The sequence below is a fragment of the Seriola dumerili genome, unplaced genomic scaffold, assembly GCF_002260705.1.
Source record: "Seriola dumerili isolate Sdu_G_001 unplaced genomic scaffold, Sdu_1.0 BDQW01000449.1, whole genome shotgun sequence".
Lineage (NCBI taxonomy): Eukaryota > Metazoa > Chordata > Actinopteri > Carangiformes > Carangidae > Seriola > Seriola dumerili.
This window is the reverse complement of record NW_019174704.1, coordinates 8,232,679-8,252,593: the sequence shown is the minus strand read 5'-3', so window position 1 is coordinate 8,252,593 and position 19,915 is coordinate 8,232,679. Positions and strand designations below refer to the sequence as shown.

Here is a 19,915-nt window from a genome sequence, read left to right as displayed (position 1 = left end):
ATTGGATTTCATCCACCTGGTTTCTTTTTTCTGCCATTAAGACACACATGCTTATTCTTCATAGATTTCTGCTGATGTATAGTCATGTAATGCATTTACATACTGGTTCACTTGTGATGGTTCTAATTCATGTTTTTTTTTTCTCTCTCTCTCTCTCTCTACATAAAGGACATGACTTCAGTCACTTGACAGACAGTGGGAGCAAGAAAATTCTAGACAGTTCTTTATTATAGATATCTATTGACAGACTTGTAAAACAGTACAAAAAAATGTATGTATACACAGACATTGTAAAACTTGTAAAAAGATATGTGCATTTTAGTTTTATAAAATAAAGCAGCTTGTATAAGAAAATAAAAGGTAGTTTTTCTTTGCAGGTAATGAATTCATGCTGGAACACTGAACACATTTTCACAGAACATGCTTTTTCTTTTCTTTCACAACAAACTTTTTTACTTTGTCCTTGTCCTGCACCCTCTAGCATCACTGTCTCTGCTTTCATCTAGTAGAGATGCTGCATAGCCTTTAGAAAGGGAAACCTGAAAAGAAAACAGTGACAGTGTGTAAAATGGCATATGATACTGTGATACATAACCTATTTGATGTATGCTGATTGACAGTGACAGAAAAATAAACTTTGTAAGTGTATTTATAGGTTACAACAAAATAAACTACTAGAAACTAGACGATGTTACATGATGTTTTTTCAGAACACATAACTCTGTCATCACCTGCAAAGGTTGTAAAGCCCCTGGGATTAATTGTTATATGAATAACATTTGATTGATTGACTGTTATAACTGACGTCAGTTTATGATTGTCCTTGTCTCCACAACCACTTGACCAATTCTGTACAGTTAGTTGAAAGTAAGTCTATTGTATTACACTGAAACATTTGTGCATCTATTCAGCTAAACGAGAGTTGTACTTGAAACTCGTGTCAATGATGAAGTGTGACAACTCCATAATTAGGCTATAATATTCTGCGTAACTAGTTCACTAAACGTTAGCATTAGCATCCAGCAAATTCAGCTGTGCTGACACTGCTAAGGGTCATGCTGAAAGCTACACAAAACAGCCATTGATAAAGCTGACTAGCAAGACAACACCAACATCTCATATGTATGTATCAAGAATTGATTAGTAATAAATAACCCTATGTTATATTGTGCTAGCCAACAAGATAACAATTTTACAGTTTATAAACACAATTTCAAATAAATATTACATAAAAACAGTAAAAATGGTGTAATTTCACTTACCTCATCTGTCAACATGCAGTGTCACTGTTTTGGTCGATGCATGGTCACACCCAAGGAGTACGAACGCGGCTGCGAGAGCGAGCAACAGAAGGCTGACTGAACGTCACTTCACTGCCACGAGTGTCGCTAAAAACAACCAATTTTGGGATCTTATCTAATGCCCCTTTAAGTAAGTAAAAAAACTGAATGCTTCCTCTGTAATAAAGTAATCTTCCACCTGCAACTAAAAAACATATCAATGTCAGTATTGCATTTAAAACACTACATCTGTTGAATCCTAAAAGAGTGATTATAGTTTGGATTTTTTCTGTACCCTGTGGAACAGGAGCAGGTGACGATGAAGAGGAATCACCAGTGGGTAATGGCAGGCTGGGAGTGCTTTCCTCCTCTGTAACACATGCAAGTTAGACCAATGAACAGCTATGTAGAAACTTAAGAATTTGGCCAGCTGTACACATTTCATGTCAAGTAGACAATCTCTGTTTGCCCATTACCAAGCCTGGTCTTAGTTACTTACCAAAAGCTGCCTTTCCAAATGAATTAGACAATTACACAGGTTACATGCTGTTTAAAAATTGTTCTTGTTTTCCATGTCAGGCAGAGAAAAAGAACATAAAAGTGGATTAAAGATAGGCTTACATCCCCTGGTATGTCCACACAGTGGGCAGGCAGAGCAAGAGTGGCTGGGCAGATACTCAGCTCTGTGACTGGAGAAGAGAGAGGCACATCAGAGGCCATGATGTACAGCAGCGCGGTTGCAGGCATTAAGTCTTAGGATGCACTGCTTGCTTGTCAGGTTTGTATCAAGACAAAGAAACAGAACAGAACTAAAAACATGACATATTTGTGGTGGTGAAAGGGATGACAATGTGAAAAGGAGGGAGAGAAGGAGTGATGGAGAAAAGCAATGAATTAAAGGACCAGTGTGTAGGATTTAAGGGGATCTATTGGCAGAAATGGAATGTAATATTCAAAATTATATTTTACTTTGTGTATAATCACCTGAAATCAAATATTGTGTTTTTGACAATTTAGATATTTCTACAGTAGCCCAGAACAGACAAACCAAGAGACCACTGGTCCCAAGAGGTCCTTTTGTGTGATTATGTTATTTGACTGCTGTTGGTTCTCCTACATGCTTGGATAGGGAGTTGGTTGCAATCTGTAACCTCACCACTAGATGCTACTAAATCCCACAAACTGGTCCTTTAAGAGAAAATCGAGCCACTGACTGTGGCTTATCATCATCACACATGGATTAAGGTACAGTACATGCTTTTTGTCCACATGCAGGAGTTGTGGCCATTATTCATAACACCTTCATCTGTCAGTCGAGCAGCAGGAAGACCCTCATCACTGCATCTTTAAAAAGTGCATGACACTGTATTGATTTATGGAAACGGGAATCCAAGTTCCTGCATACCAAGGCTATTCCTAGAGTGGATATTTATCACAATGCTCTAACTGAGGCCTCCAGCATAAGCAGATGCTGCTGGGACTGTGCACCACTGTGTTTATTTTGAGTGGCTCATGTTGTCTGGAACTCATTCCACCTCACATTTATGTTGTTCTTCAGAGACTCAGGACTGTGAATAAGTACTTGGGTTGTGTGGATGTCTGTGTGATTAGGTAATGTTACTGAAATACCTGACTTGTTTTTAACCAACTTGGCTGAAGTCACCACCGTGGCTTTGAACATGGCTTTGATTTCATTGCTTTTCATCAGCAGTTGCATGGGTATTTGCTAGTTGTTACAGTAAAAACACACCTGTGTTTAGGTATACAATAATATTAAAATAAACCTTTGTCATATAATGAAAGTCATTCCATGGCTGTGGTCTTCAAAGTGTCAAAATGTTACTGGTTCCTATGATGCTATTGTATAACTGCATAGTATATAAGGTGAAAGAGAACGGTCCATGCTGTAGAGAGATAATTATAATGATGATCAAGATAATGGTGTGATGAAGAAGCAGGGGTGGTGATCACTTGCCTGATTCCTTGGGGGCTCTCCAGTCTTGCATCTCCCCCTTTAATCTCTCCATTTCTTTCTCCAGCTCACAATATCTCCTCTCTGCTTTGTGTAACCTGATGGTGGATAAAAAATGAAAGACTGTGAGTTTTCATCACATCCTCTTACAGTTGTTTTGTTTCACCAAGCGAGTCCAGTGAAGCTGGGATGATATACTGTCACTGCTATGGATGCTTGTCTTTATTTGAAGGGTAAATCAAATCCAAAATATAATTCTAGACTTGTAATTTCTCCAGGTGAGGAAAGTTTAAAACTTTAAAAACACAGATACAGTGAATTTTTGTCTTTTCTCCACTGGATACAGCAAATAAGACCATGTCAATTCAGAGTTAGTTGCCTTCCATTGACTAATTCTAAAAAAGATTTTTAACATTTTCATCGCACTTTTTTTTTTTTTTTTTTACAATACACTTATAAGACGTAATAAGCCATACTTTGTATCAAATTAGATAAAACTATAAATACTATGTTCTTTATTAGACAGTAAACATAAAAAGTTATACCCTATTTAGACACTACAGGCTACACCTAAATTATGCTGTAATCAGAAACTGCCTACATGTTAGATCCAAAATAAATTAAAGCTACAAGCAGCGTTAATCGGACTCTGGTGCTCCTGCGCACCTCGGGGGGGGCTTGCAGCAGGGCAGTTAAACCAGCCGCGCATCCAAGCAGTTGCTAGACACCATGCCCAGGGGTTAACAAGACAGTCTGCCTGCAGAACTCCAGTGTGGAGTCGCATCCGGTGCAGGCTCTAATCTCATGCCGGCTCCAGTGTCAGGACGGAAAGTGCATGCAAGAAAAATCATGTAAACACTGGAAATGCTTTTGTTGTTGATTTATATTTAATTAATCAACATTGTAAATTGAAAACCATTCATTTCTTAAATGTAGCGCACTTGTTGATTTTGCCTATTCCATCTATGTAGCACGTAACAGGGGTATCTATATCAGTGTAGCAACATACTGATTCAAGTCTGCCAACAACCATATCTTATTCACACATGCATTACATTACAGTGCCTATAAAAAGTATACCCTTGGATGTTTTCCCCTTTGATAGCCTTTATAAATGGAATCATGGCCAATACAATTTGGCTTTTTTGGCAAGAATTTACAAAAATAAAAACTCTTTAATGTCAAAGTGAAAACAGATTTCTACAAACTAATGTCAATTAATTAAAAATATATAATGTAAAATAAGTGATTGTATAAATATTTTCCCCCTTCAAGTCAGTATTTAGTAGATGCACCTTTGGCCACAATTACAGCATTGAGTCTGTGTGGATAGGTCTCAATCAGGCTTGCACATCTGGACACTGCAATTTTACTTAATTCTTCTTTGCAAAACTGCTCAAGCTCTGTCAGGTTGCATGGGGATTGGGCGTGAACAGCTCTTTCCAAATCCAGTCACAAATTGGATTGAGGTCTGGGCTTTGACTTGGCCACTCCAGAACATTAACCTTGTTGTCTTTAAACCATTTCTGTGTAGCTTTCACTGTTTGCTTTGGGTCACTGTCTTGCTGTATACACCTTCAGAGTAGTCATAGGTGTCTTGGTGGCCTCCCTCACTGGTCTCCTTCTTGCACAGTCACTCAGTTTGTGAGGACGGCCACATTCCTTCCATTTCATAATGATGGATTTAACTGAACTCCAGGGGATGTTCAACGACTTATACTTTTCAATAACCTTTTCTTGGAGTTGCTTGGAGTGTTCTTTTGTCTTCATGGGGTAATTGTAGCCAGGAATACTGGTTAACCAGTGACTGGACCATCTAGACACAGGTGTCTTTATAGTACAATCACAAATTGTGAGACTACTAGCACCAATTGGCTGGACGTCTGTTGAATTAGGTCAGTCACTTTAAAGGGGGTGAATATTTACGCAATCACTTATTTTACATTATATATTTTTTAATTAATTGACTTTACTTTGTAGAAATCTGTTTTTACTTTTACATGAAAGAGTTTTTTGTTTTTTTTACAAATTATATTGACCATGATTCCATTATATAAAAGTAATAAAAGGGGAAAACATCCAAGGGGGTGAATACTTTTTATAGGCACTGTATTTCTGTCTAAATAGGGCATAAACTCTGTCCATATAGCCTAGTGACATCAGTTCATAGAAAAACATTAAGCTTGTTGATCTCTTTCTTGTTCTCTTCCTATCTTTCTAAAAAAAACAAACACACTTCTCAAACATAATCTGCCTTTGAAGAGTATAACAGTATTTTAGTGCAAACATCTGGAAAATGTATTTCATGTGACACAAGACGCTAATGTGTCTACTTGTACTGTAAACCTGAAGATCTTTTGAAGAGATGAGGCTAATAAATATTTTAACTATGCAAGCAATCTCAGCACACATGTGGAGGGCAGGAGTAGTTAATTAAAACCATATTAACATAATTATTATATTATATATATTATAATAATAATTAACATAATTAGCCTCTGCTTTATGTCATAGCCTCAACATTTTATGTACAATATTTATCATGTTAAATACATTTTATTGTGTGTTATTACTTTAGACAGTTCCACGTAACTGTTATATATACTTTACACCTGAAGGGCTTTTGGAAGACATACAGGCCAATAAACATTTTAACTATGTTTAAATATATAACAGTGTCAGAATATGTGGAAGACAGGAATAGTTAAAACTGTATTTATTATTTTAAAATGCACTAACTTACCTGTGTTCTTCATGGTATAATTAAATTATTAAGTGCTTCATAACAAAAACCACACATAAAATGACAAACTTATCAAACATTCTGTTGCCCTTTATTAAGCACAGCAACAACAATAGTAGTGCCCTACAAAGCCATTACTCCTCTATTTGACATTCACAGTATGTCAAGTATCCTTGTCCATTACTCATCTCCTCACAAAACTTCCACGTCTTCCATATTGGAAAACTGAAATTTGAATGGCTCCAAGATGGCTTCCCTTTCTTGTTCATCCAGGTTTGCACTTTCTTCCTCAACCCAAAGTTTGGCATACTGCTGTTCAGCCTCTGCCAGTTCCTCTTCTCTTATCTGGATTGCATCGGCCAACTTCACCTTGGCAAGAAATGCTGGTTCATTTCCAACCATTCTGCTGCCTTTTTGCTGTCATGCGTGATCCTGGACTCAACGTTGCCCTATGGAAAAGACAGAGAGAAAAAGGTTGTTCCTATAGCATAACTGCTACACAAACAGTATAATAACCACTGTTATTCACATAAAAATAACATAGTGCATTCCTTCTTTTCAGATCTACATATATTGTATATAGTATACACTTTAGTTGTAAAGTGTCATTTTGCTACATTCTATGCTCTGTGCTAGCTTTTTGTCAGGATAACTGTCATAGGTTGCCATGGCGGAAACTTTATGTTTGAGATTTTGTTGTGTTGTGCTGTTTGATTTCCTGTTTTTTTGTAGTTTGTTTCCTTGTGTGTCTCGATGTTTGTACTTCCTGTCTTTGTCCTGTTTCCCTGCTTGTTGATTGTCTGCCCCACCCTAATGTGTTTCACCTGTGTTCAATCACCCTTGCCTCCCTTGTGTCTATTTAGTATCTGTCCTCCCCTTTGTCTTTGTCAGTTCGTCTGTTATTGTCCCATGAGTTACCGGTTAAGTCCTTGTCTTCCTCGTGCTTCTGGTTCCTGTGTGAAGTCCCTGTTTCCTCGAGCTTTGGCTTTCTGTTTAACTCCCCAGTGTTACTCCGTGCTACCTGTACAGTTTCCTTGTGTTTTTTTGAAAGTAAAATAATTTCATTCCTCCAACACCCTTGTGTTTGGCATGCATTTGGGTCCAGCTTACCTTAATCGTGACAGTACGAACTGACCAGAAAATGGTCCCAGCAGCCTATGCCAGTTTCATGGCTTTTTAAAGCTTGCCTCACGGTCAACCTCAATCCTCCCAGCCAGCACCCCCATCGTCAGGCCCTTTTGCTTGCTGACTGACCAGCAGTCAGATTCGGATCTGGAGGACCCTGAGCCGGTTCCTTTTTGGGGAACCTGGCTAGCCTTTCCTGGGAGGTATCTAGGGGTTGGAGCCCCCGGAAAGAAACACAGGTCACGGAGATGCCGGTTCCCCAAGCAGCCTCTGCCCCAGAACTCCAGCTACCAGTCCTGCGTCTCCAGCTTCCAGCCCAAGTCCAAACTACCCGGCTATCCAGAGCCTCAGCTCTCCAGTGACCATGAGCCTTCACCAACCACCCTGGCTAACGCATCAGCTGTTCCAGCGTTGCACTTCCTAGTTGACATCTCTTTGGCTCCTGACTCAATTCATGGGTCAACCATCTTGGCTGACACTTCAGCTGTTTCAGCGTTGGGGGTCCCGGTCGACTCCTCCCTTGTTCCTGAGTTGTTGGTTCTGGGCAACGTCACTCTTGCTCCTCGTGTCCCATCAGCGGACCAGCTGACTCCTGATTCTGGTTCCCAATCGGCAGACCAGCTGACTCCTGATTCTGGTTCCCAATCGGCAGACCAGCTGACTCCTGATTCTGGTTCCCAATTGGCGGTCTGGCCGACTCCTGTTCCTGATTCCCACTCAGCAGCCCGGCCGACTCCTGCTCTTTGTGTCCTGTTGGCAGCCCAGCCGACTTCTGATTCTGTATCCCAGTCAGCGGTCCGGCCACCTCCTATTCCTGATTCCCAGTCGGCAGTCCGGCCAAATCCTGCTCCTTGTGTCCTGTCGCCGATAGCTGTCTTCTGATACTGGTTCCCAGTCAGTGGTCTAGCCGACTCCTGCTCTTCATGTTCTGTTGGCAGTCCAGCCGACTCCTGTTCCTGATTCCCAGTTAGTGGTCCAACTGAATCCTGCTCATTGTGTCCTGTCGGCGGCCCAGCTGACTTCTGATTGTGGTTCCCAGTCAGCGTTCCGGCCAACTCCTATTCCCTAGTCCCCGTCTTCGCCATCCTCCCTCTCTACATCTGCAGAAACGACCTCCGGGTCGCCCCACTGAAGTGCCCAGCCTGTCCGTATGGACTCCGGGCCGTCCTCCCAAGTTGCCCTGTTTTGCCCCTGAGCATTAATTGATACTCTTCTGCTCTGCCCTTGTGATCCCGGGCTCCTTCCTTTGCCCTGTTACTTTCCTTCCTGTCCACTGGCCCCTGGATTTTATCTTCCTTTGGACAACAAATAACCTGAGCGTTGCAGTCAACATCTTAAGACCTTTGCCCTTGCTAAACTCTTTACAAAAAAAGTTGAACAAAGCTGGACACACACTTATATATAAACACTAAGCTTATGTTATCCTCAGAAAAAAAAGCCAATGCTAATATAAAACTTTAGGAGCTAACACTAGCCAACATTGGCGTAACTAACTTTACAATGACAAATAGCACATCCAAATATGTAACATTTAGTAATTTGTGAGATTTAGATTTACACATATTGACAACGGTGACTATTAAAACGGCAAACATTTGCAAGACCCGTACATTCAGACCTTTTTTGGATATATAAAATCAGTCACTTACCGTTGACCATCAGTGACACCGACATACCCAAGTCCTTAGGGAGAAGTTAAAAAAAAGTTTATTTCCGGTCTAATACTGGAGCTGGCCTGAGATCAGAGCCTGCACTGGAAGCGACTCCACACTGGAGCTCTGCAAGCAGACCCCTCTCGGGGCTAAGATTGCTTGCACAGACCATGTGGCAGTAGAGAGGATGTACTGCATTTGTATATGCATTCTTAATTTTGTCCATTGTGTGAAGCCAGAGACCACGCAACAAGCACACATTATGATAGATACATTATAGATATTCAGATACTTTATTTATCCCCTAGGGGAAATTCATGTTTCCATTAGCTCATAGTTGATAATAATGATAATAATAATAATAATAATAATAATAATAATAATAATAATAATAATAATAACAGTTAATAATGAATAAACTATAATAAGCCTGATGGCGGGGGAACAAAGGATCTCCTGAACCTCTCTGTTCTGTAGTGCAGTGAGAAGAGATGTTTGCTTCTGTAACTGCTTCTCTGTCCTGCCAGAATGTTGTGGAGAGGATGGCTAGTATTGTACTTACTTATGTGCCTGTGTAGAGCAGACATTGAAAATGTCATGCAAATCAAAGGATGATTGTCACTCAAGAGTTTCTCGTTTTCAAAAGGTGGCGCTGTGACTATTACTTCATATTAGTTTACAGATATCTTCAGTGTGAGACTGTCATCAAATGTGAAATTTGGGGATGATTGGACAATATATATTAGAGTTAAAGTCACTGAAGATATTACATGTTTGTTTTCAGTTGAGTTACAGCAACTTCCTGTTTCATGGCGAAACATTGCCACAGTCAGACCATTCAACCAAAGGTCAGTTTTCACTTTCAAGCATCAACAAAGTCTTCAGCATATTCTGACCAACTTTGAGGTGGGTGTCCTCAACATGCTAGGAGGAGTACATCAAAGTATAAAACATGACATTTCCTGTTACCACAAGGTGGTTCTATGACTATCACTGAAAATGGGTCTGTAAATGTGTTCAGGCCTAACAAGCTCACAATATGTTTCTCTATATCAAGTGAAGAGGAGACACTGAAAATGTCAAGTAAATCAAATGATGATTGTCACTCAAGGGATACTTGCCGTTTTCAGAGGGTGTCTGTCACTACTACATAATATTAGTGAGACTATCATCAAACATGACATTTGGGGCAGATTGAAGGAAGTATATTTGAGTTACAGCAACTTCCTGTTTTTTGGTGAACAATGAAATTTGCAACGCTGCCACAGTCAGGCTGTTCAATGAAGACACAGTTTTCACATTCGGGCATCATGGAAGTCTTAATCATATTCTGACTGAATTTGAGGTCGGTATAGTCAACCTGATAGGAGTACATCAAAAGTGTAAAACATGACATTTCCTGTTGCAACAAGTTGGGGCTATGATTAAACTTGAATACTGGCATTTTGATGTCTTCAGGCCAAGACTCTTATCAAACATATGAAGTTTGGTGCAGTTTAGACAGTATGTGTTGGAGTTATCAGAATTTCATCTTTCCTGGCAAATCATCGAATTTCGCCATGGGATGGGATGCTGTGCAGATATTCTTTTATTTTTTAGCGTTCTGCGGGAGTCTGACTTTTCTCTCTCTATCTCTGCTGGTGTGTAGGATTGTAATATTATAGTTGTGCCCATTGACACACATGACAAATCTGTTGGGAGAAATATAAGATTGGATCTGTGAGAGTTACTTTCAGTGTGATATACATCAGTATCTCTATAAATGACATTTAATTTTAAACAATTTATATTTGTCAGATGTTGGAGCATTTTGTAAATATGCAAATACTTACAAATTTTTTTAAAAATGTTAAAGCAGTTTGTATTTTGTGTAATTGCCTTTAGTTGAAATGATAGTGTTTATTACACGTATTTTAAGATCATCTTCATCACTAATATATAGGAAAATAACGTGGATATACAGTGCATACAGACCCATTTTCAGACCCTTTCAAGTTTTCCATATTTTGATATGTTTCAGACTCATCTTAAAATGGATTCAATTCATTTTTTTTCTCATCAATCTACACACAATACTCCACAATGACAACAGGTGTTTTGTTAATTTATTCAAAATAAAAGACTGAAATATTCCATTTAGATAATCATTCAGACGCTTCACTTAGTACTTGGCTAAAGCACCTTTGGCAGCAATGACAACCTCAAGTCTTCTTGGGAATGATCCTACAAGCTTGGCACACCTTTCTTTTGGAAGTTTCTCCCATTCTTCTTGGCAGAATCATTCAAGCTCAGCCAGGTTGCATGGGGAGAGTCGGTGCACAGCCATTTTCAGGTCTCTCCAGAGATGCTCTATTGGGTTCAGGTCCGGACTCTGTGAAAGTCCTGAAGTGGCCCAGCCAGAGTTTTCCTCCACACACACCATTGGGAATTGTGGCCATATAGTTCAATTTTCATTTCATCAGACCAGAGGATTTTGGTTCTCATGGTCTGAGAGCTGGTCAGGTGCTTTTTGGCAAACTCTCAGCAGGCTGTCATGTGCCTTTTAGTGAGGAATGGCTTCCGTCTGGCTGCTCTACCTTATTGGTGGAGTGCTGCACTGATGGTTGTCCTTCTGTAAGGTTCTCCAATCTCCACAAAGGAACTCTGGATCTCATTCATAGTGACCATTGGGTTCTTGGTTACCTGTCTAACCAAGGCCCTTTGCCCGATTACTCAGTTTGGCTGGATCTAGGAAGACTCTAGGCACTCTCATGCTGCAGAAATTTTCTTGCATCCTTCCCCAGATCTGTGTCTTGACCAATCCTGTCTTGCAGGTCTATGGAAAATTCTCTCGACCTCCTGGCTTGGTTTTCACTCTGACATACACCATCAAGAGACCTTATATAGACAGGTGTGTGCCTTTGCTAATATGTACAATGAATTGAATTAGGCACAGGTGGACTCCAATCAAGTTGTAGAAGCATCTTGAGGACCATTGATAGAAGTAGGATGCACCAGTTGCAAGTGTCATAACAAAGGGTCTTTATACTTATGTAAATGGCATATTTCAGTCTTTTATTTTCAATAAATGAACAAAAAAACCCAAACACCTGTTTTTGCTTTGTCATTGTGGAGTATTGTGTGTGGTGAGAAAAAAAAAAAAAAACTTATCTGAAAAAAATCTGTTACTCATCCTTACGGCCAAATATCTCAGTCTTCACACATAATTTCATCCTTAATAGTAGACAAAGTGTGTTTCATACAAAGTGTCTACTGTATTAAAGAGACTAGCAGTATTTGAACTGGGAGCCTCAAACTGATGTGGCTCTGATGCTGTGATCATTTTGCTGATATTATGTGCCATTTTTTCTTAGATGACAGAAGTTTGAGAGGTTCGCTGACCCCTTTTCCCCCATAGATTTGTATGAGCTCTGTGTCTTCAACAGCCAGACACAGACACAGACACACATTCTCAAAACTTCAACGTCTTTGAAATTCAACTACTTGAGCATTTTTTCAGCTATAGACTTTATTCAAACTTTAAACTGTTCCTAACACTTCCAGCTATTAAGCAATTATTCAGCTTACTGATATCTTGAATTAAGGTTTCTACTGTTAGGGATGCAGTTCATCTTTCAGTTACTAATAAAAATGATTACTTCTTCACATATTTAAGGCATTTTATTCCTACTTACACCTTTGGCAGTAAATAATTTAGCTTTCAACTGTTTCAAAAACATGTTTCAGTTCTCAGCTTTTGCAGCTAATAGACTTCAGCTCCTCCAGTTTAACATTTTGGCATCTAATTTTTCAAAGCAGTGTTGATCAGTTAATATGAGCTGCTTTTTCAGCTATTTTAGCATTGTGTCAGTAATCTCCTTCAGATTGTCTTCAAATTACAAGTTTTGATTGTAAATTTCTGGGGTTTTTTTTGTTTTTTTTCTTAACCAATTTAGGCCATTTAGCTTTCTGTTTTTTACATTTTGTATATTTTGTACAGTTTTGTGATGTTTGTTACACCTTCCATCAACAACTCATGCCTTTTTCAACAATTTCAAGACATTCAACCTCCATCTTACAATTTCTGCTTTTAATCTTCAGCAATTGCTTTAGCTATTTTAGCAGTGATTCTGACTCTCATTCAGGTCATTTTGGCAGGTCCTGACAACTTCAAAGGGCTGCTTGAAGGTTAAGCTTATGCAGTTCCCAACACCACACACACACATACATTGAAAGACACACAAACTCCATTACCACCATATTGATATCACCACCATATTGATATTAACTGTATAAGTGTCTCAACCTGCTAACCACTTAAACACCTTTCTTACCCATTTTGATGCTTGGTTTGAACATCAGCAGATTGTCTTGACCATGTCTACATGCCTAAATGCATTGAGTTGCTGCCATGTGATTGGCCCATTAGATATTTGCATTAACAAGCAGTTGAACAGATGTACCTAATAAAGTGGCTGGTGTATGTAGCCTGGACATTATGATTAAAATACTTGAGTCTGATTTGCGGTATAATGATAAAGTAATGAGGAACTACTCAGTAACAATTTGTAGCCGACATTGGTGGACGCCAGTAACTGGACAGAAAACAGGGACAAAATGAGTTCCTCTAAACAATAAACTAGCTTTTAAGATATCATTGGAATTTATGGCTAGTTCATGAAACTCATCCCGAATCAACACCCCTGCAACAAATGGGAGACGAACACAACACTCCCCACAGACTGACACTGAGTCCATGTTGAAACCATGAGACTCAACTGGGACTGATAGGTGGGTGCCAACTCTTATCAAGCAACATGAGAAGGGACATTTAGCACTATTAAGATGCCAAACCATTACAATTCACACTATGGACTCATTTCTCTCTCACAAGAGAAAACACTACTATCACCTTTAACACTCTCTCATACCCAAAGGGGGGTCTCATAAGGAACTGATAACCATTGTTCTACATTTGTAAAGCATGTTAAAATGTCATTGAACTAAATGTCTCATCACCATATAATTCATTTATTATTATTCTGGCAAGATTTCTATGAATTATGGTCCAAAATTCATTTCTGTAGCCCAAAAGGAAGCTGAGATATATTTTATCAGTTCTGAGGTAAATATCCACCACGTTACAATACTGCCATGTAAGGACCACCATGGACCCCTTATCCTCTAGGGAATTAACCGATAGATGATCCAATACATTACTTTATTATTACTATTTGATGTCGTAGCTTTAGCAATGTATTTGTGTGATTAAGAATAGCTATCTTTGTGTTAGTCAATCTATTCTATGTGTACTATTAACCCACGGTAATATCATTAGTTCAGTTGTATATTCCAAACAATAAATATGTAGTTCATGTAGGCCGTTACTAAATATGAATGGGCCATGGTGGGAGACGAATACACAACACTTGCGCGTAAAACCAAATTAAATAAAACGAAAATAAGATTTTATTTCTCTCTTACTCTATTGAAACAAAGAAAAGAGAGGGAAAATCTAACTGGTGGCGATAACTGTCAAAACACCTGGATCCTCCGGCGCACGCTCTCCTACGTTTTTGTCTCTTACATTCTTGTCTCTTACTTGAGCACTAGCTCACGTTTGTTTCTTGTCTTAAACTTAGTTTTATTACTTTGGTACCAACTTCGTAAATTTTTCCATGTGTTCTTTGTTCTCATTTTTCTTGTACTTTTGAGCGTGATTTTTGTCTTTGTTACTCCAACCAAGCCAGACCTTCCAAAATTAATCACACGCACACAGGTGTGCATCAAGATATTTTGTTGTTTTGCCTTTTTGACAAATTCAATTTTTATTTACAAGATTTTGAAGGTTTTGTGTCGTTTGGCTAACGCCAATTCCTTCCAAGTTATCTGGCAAAGTAAATTAAACACGAACACTTATTCCGCCATCAACCTCTGGCCCTCCGGCTACACGCCTGACTAGGACCGGCTGACCAGATCTCAAGAGTGCCTACGGAAGAAAGTCTGCCGGCAGACTGCGCCGACGCTGACCCACCGACACATTGGCAGAGCCCGTTACCATTGGCAACGGTCGTCATCTCTGAGAGAACCCACTTGGAGCGTGGCGTCCCGGTTGCATAGCAACCTTAACTCCTGGGCTCCAGCCAAGATCTCAATAGCGCACCGCAACTCAAAGTAAGCTACTCCATCCTAATATATATCCTAATATAACATGACATGCCATTCCTCTAATAACACTGTCTAATAAAGTTATCATAGGTCCATGATAGAAGTATTCAGTGTTATGTATTACAGCATAATTTGTAGAATGGCGTCTTTTGGATCTGATATGACACTGTATTTTATTTCCAATTATACTATGATCTTGTAAAATAGTGTCTGACAGATTAGACTCTCCTATTTTATTTCTAATTACAGTATAATTTGTTGGAATAGTGTCTAAGTATTGCTTATTTTAGTTCTAATAGGTAATTACAGTACATATTAGGTGTGTCCTGTGGTGTCTAAATAGGGTATGACTATGCTTGTTTACCGTCTGATAAGAAGATAAAGAAATTAGTGTCTAATTTGATACAAGGCACAGCTAGTATTATGTTTGAGTTTAGCATTTGAACCCTGAAATGCAGAGACAGAGGCGAAAGCAATCTTTAAGGTGTTTAGAGTTAGTAGGGAAACAAGCAACCGGCAGGTGGTGGCGGCTGAGGACTGGCTGGCGTTGCAGGTGGAGTTGGCAAGCTGATCAGAAGATAAATAGTGGCTGAGCACGAGGTATTGCCAAAGCACAGGAGACTGCCGGCTGGTGAACAAGACACACAACTAAGCGACTGCTACGGGAATAATCTGGTGTGGAGTGGCGTCTTGACCAGGCTTATATAGCAAGAGTAATTACTGGATGAGAACCAGGTGCGCCTTGTTGCCGAGACCCAGCTCAACCAGCCATGCCCTCCTCCGCAAACACACTGCCAGGGAGAGAAACAGAAAGCGTGAGGGAGGAAACAGAAAATACACTATGCATAAAACCAAACACCAAATCAAAATATCACCCTGACAGCTTGTTACGTCTTATTAGTGAAGCGTAAAAAGAAAAATGTCTATTCACCTCTCAACCACTATCATGATGGAAAGTAACAATATGTATGTGCCAGTAGAGCTCATTGGTACTCATTGGATCTGACTCTTTAATTAACAAAATGAACAATAAGCATCCCTCACTGTAAGAAATTAAATGTTGTTCCATGTAAATCCTAACTGAGCATATTAAGACTTGCCTTCAAAAGTGAAACAGTCTACTGTGATATAAGCAATAAGAATTAAAAGGGATTGGTACTCGGATAGATTGATAAAAGATGGTGTTTGTGTAAACTGATACCGCTGTAAGTCTTCACTGAGTCCTGATATTTCGTCAGTCTCCTTTGCCTCCTCAGTTTTGATGTGGGTGGATGCAGCACAACCTTGCTCCAGAGTGAGTGGGAGCTCCAACAACGCAGGCAGGTGATCTGGTAGAGTGCCTGTGAGATGCAACAGCTGGCTCTGAATTAGAACCACAGATAGATTAGGTCCAGGACAACAAAGACAATAAGCTAAACAATATTTGTAATCATCACATGAAAATACATAACTGTAGCTGTCTTTTAAATGCTGCCAATGAGGTTATGGGATATTGGATAACTGATGCAACCTGACAAATGGACAAATGGAAGTTCTGACATGTGTGCAGTCTTTAGGGTGTCTCACCAGTTTCTCCAGTGTGCACAGACCCTCAAACTCCCTGAGCCTTGTATGGTCAATCTGCATCATGATGTCTTGACTGTGGTCGATGGCACCTGTCTGACTATAAAAGAGAGACCAATTAAACAATAGCCAGAAAGACTCCAAATAAAGGCCAGTAAGAGTTGTTTGATGCACATAAACATGCTAATTATATAATCAGTTCACCTGGTAGCAGTGTAAGAATATCCAACAAAAGCCAAGTGTACCCCTACTGGTGCTATGTCCATTACATCAGATAGGGTCTCCTGCAGGACACAACAGGTACCAATTTTCATACCAGCAACCACCAGCTGATGTTATCTTGTTAGAAGTTCCATGCATTTTATTTAGAGCCTCACTATTAGCGACTATTTTCACGACTGGCAGCTCTTTTAAATTATGTGATTAAAGACAACAAAAAATGCAGAATTTGTATCAATACATGTACATGTTTCACGTGACACTTTGTATCTACTGACAGCCACATAATATAATTTGGGGTTTCTTGCATTCCACCCCAGAAATGTCTGTACCATTAAGTGTGTATGGTACATATGGAATTTTTTTCCATAAATAACCTTGGCTCCAGAGTAAGTGCATGACATGGAGAGTAACATTCTTTAAAGACAATACCATTTCACTAAGACAGTCATCCAGAATGTCAAAGTTGGAGGTGTCAGTTGGATTGGATACTTCAGGTAGGAAGGGGGCAGAGAGTTTATGCAGGGAACCCCAGTCCAGTCCACAGAAGAACAGGTGGCTCCTGAAGTCACTCATGCCTTTCCTCCCCAGACGGGTTTCCTTCTCACAGATGAGTCCAGTGATGAAGGATCGGGCCTTTCCTGAAATCTCAGGGCCAGGAGGTAACTTGAAATGCTCCTGGGGATTAAAAAAATTTGATGTAACAAAATGAATGGTACAATGCCAGGTGTTTACACTACTACTTCTGATAGAACTGAGTGTTCATACTGCTAAAAGTACTACAACACAGCTAACCTGAAAACTGTACAGGGATTGGTGATTTAGGACATTTTAGAAATTGATTTTTCAATTTGTAGGATGCAACTTGAACTTCAATATAGGTAGATAGATGGATAAATTTAATCAGATGTTTGCAGATATTTCAGTGTGTTTATGTACCGGAAAGTTGATGATCTTAGCGTATGTTTCAGAGATGGACTCTGCGTAGAAAGGTGTGGTCCCCAGCAGCATTTCATAGGCACAGACACCCAAAGCCCACCAGTCACATTCAGGACCATAACCTCCACCTCCCTCTACTGCTCTTAAAATCTCTGGAGACAAATAATCAGGGGTCCCAACTGCAAGCGATGAGTGAACCTGCAATGAAATCAATAGGCTGATTGATTTTCAAAAACAAAAATCCCTTATCTAAATGACACATTCTGGTTCTGCTTGACTTTGTGGTGTTAGACATGCCCTCCAGTGGTCTGCCTCATATTATTCTCACAGAAAATTTGTTGTGTGATGGCTTTAACTCCTCTCAAGCATTATCTGGAATGGGTTGCTGCAGGGCTCCATTCTAGGGCCAACTTTATTTTCTCTTTATTTACTCCTATTGAACCAAATTTTTAAACAGCACAATATTTTGTTTCATTGCTATGCAGATGATACTCATTTGTATTTGTCCTGCATAGCATCTGAATCAGATATCTTGGTATCTTCCCTGTGTAATTGCCTAGCTGCAGTAAATCTTCTTCATCTTAACTCCTCCAAAACAGAAATCCTTGATATGAACCTGAGTTCATTCTCATCCTGCATTGTATGGCACAGCACTACCTGGCTTAACCTCCAAATCATTACTTCTAGCCTGTAGCTTGAGATCCTTGGACAAAGCCTTGTTATTCCATGGTCAAAGCTGAATCGTCTCTTACAACTTACTTCAAGTGTATGGCTTCATATGTAACTTATTTTATTTGTTATTATTATTTTCAACATTGATTCAATGATGTGCCTGACATTTAGCAGTTTTTTTCTCTTCAAAGAGTGTCGAGTGTCAACTCTCACCATCCCATCCTCTAGGATCCTCAGACAGGAACCAAAGTCCCCCAGTCTGATGTGTCCGTCAGCTGTCAGTAGGATGTTGTCCGGTTTGATGTCTCTTTGTAAGGAACAGGGTAGAGGGGTCATGTTATTAAAGGTTAGAGAGTTTATACAAGTGTTGTGTGAGATAAGTTGGACTTATTACTCAGAAAAGTGACTTTTTACCCATGTGAAAAGTAATGTTACAGTGTTAACACAGTGTTTTAGTTGCTAACACATTAAAATGAGACATAAAGCTAAATTATTGAAACTGACACACATAGAGCAAAACCTCAACTCACATCTCCAAAACTGTAAATACATTTTCACCTTTGCACCCAAATTGCAATTCAGCATGAAACTTTTTGCAATACACTACACACAATTCTCTATGTAAAACACAGGAACCTGACATAAAGTCATTAGTTTGCAATTTCAAAACACTGCTATTCAAAATGCCACACCCATAGACTCGTTGGCCAATACACATGCCACCTGGCCAAACTGCTTAATTGTTGACTCATCAATCAGGATACTAGCACTATGAAAAGATACATTTTTACAACAACAATGGAAACAGCTGTGAGAGAAAGAAGTCAAGGGAGGGTGAGAGTGAGAGGTGGAGGAAGAGTGAGAGGTAGGGGTAAAGCTGAAGGGGGAGGATGACGACAAAAAAGGGCACAGTTTTCAGAGGAAATCTGGGTCAGTTGACCATGTTATCAACCATGGGTTGACATTGAGAGAGGCTGGACAGAGGGTCCAGCCCAACATGAGCGGATTTACTATTGTCTCTTTCATCCAGACATTTAGGCTTGAGCATGGGTACATAATCAGAATACAATTCACTATCAATAATTCAGGATTCTGCATTATAATATAATTTCTATCTCTAACTGCACATGCACGTAAACACACCCACATGCAAACACACACACACACACACACACACACACACACACACACACTATCTCTATATACACACATACACACACCACACTGTGACATCCATACCAACACACCCACTCCATTTTAATCCCATTGGTCTGCAGAGCGCCATGATAGAGCAGCAATACTCCCAGTGGACACCAGGAAAATTGCTCCATAGGCCAAACATGGCTTCATTTGGTGGAAAATAGTAAAAATCTACAGCCAGGACTCCAGAATGAAAGCCTGATAAAATAGAATGTGTGATTTTATGCTGTAATGGCAGAGTTTCAGAGGGGACATTTTTGTCATGAAGGTGTGGGGTGGAACTGTTTTGTGTACACAGTCACACATGTTATAGTAGCTGAGGTTGAAATTCCAAAATTCACACAAAAAGTACACACTCTTGGCAAAATGTTTTCCATCTGCATTAATACAACCAAAATGATCA

The 19,915-nt window shown here is 39.6% G+C and overlaps 1 protein-coding gene across 1 annotated transcript in view; it reads right to left on the bottom strand.

Annotated features, from left to right (window-relative positions):
* The window catches only part of dmpk (DM1 protein kinase), a 30,112-nt gene that overhangs the window by 3,956 nt on the left and 6,241 nt on the right, over positions 1–19,915 (bottom strand). The window contains exons 6-14 of the mRNA XM_022762714.1: positions 18,526–18,619; positions 17,641–17,838; positions 17,134–17,379; positions 16,687–16,766; positions 16,486–16,582; positions 16,115–16,281; positions 3,256–3,350; positions 1,902–1,969; positions 1,576–1,650 (exon numbers count right to left, since the gene is read on the bottom strand). Coding sequence (XP_022618435.1) covers positions 1,576–1,650; positions 1,902–1,969; positions 3,256–3,350; positions 16,115–16,281; positions 16,486–16,582; positions 16,687–16,766; positions 17,134–17,379; positions 17,641–17,838; positions 18,526–18,619 — 1,120 coding nt within the window. The remainder of the gene's footprint in view (positions 1–1,575; positions 1,651–1,901; positions 1,970–3,255; positions 3,351–16,114; positions 16,282–16,485; positions 16,583–16,686; positions 16,767–17,133; positions 17,380–17,640; positions 17,839–18,525; positions 18,620–19,915) is intronic.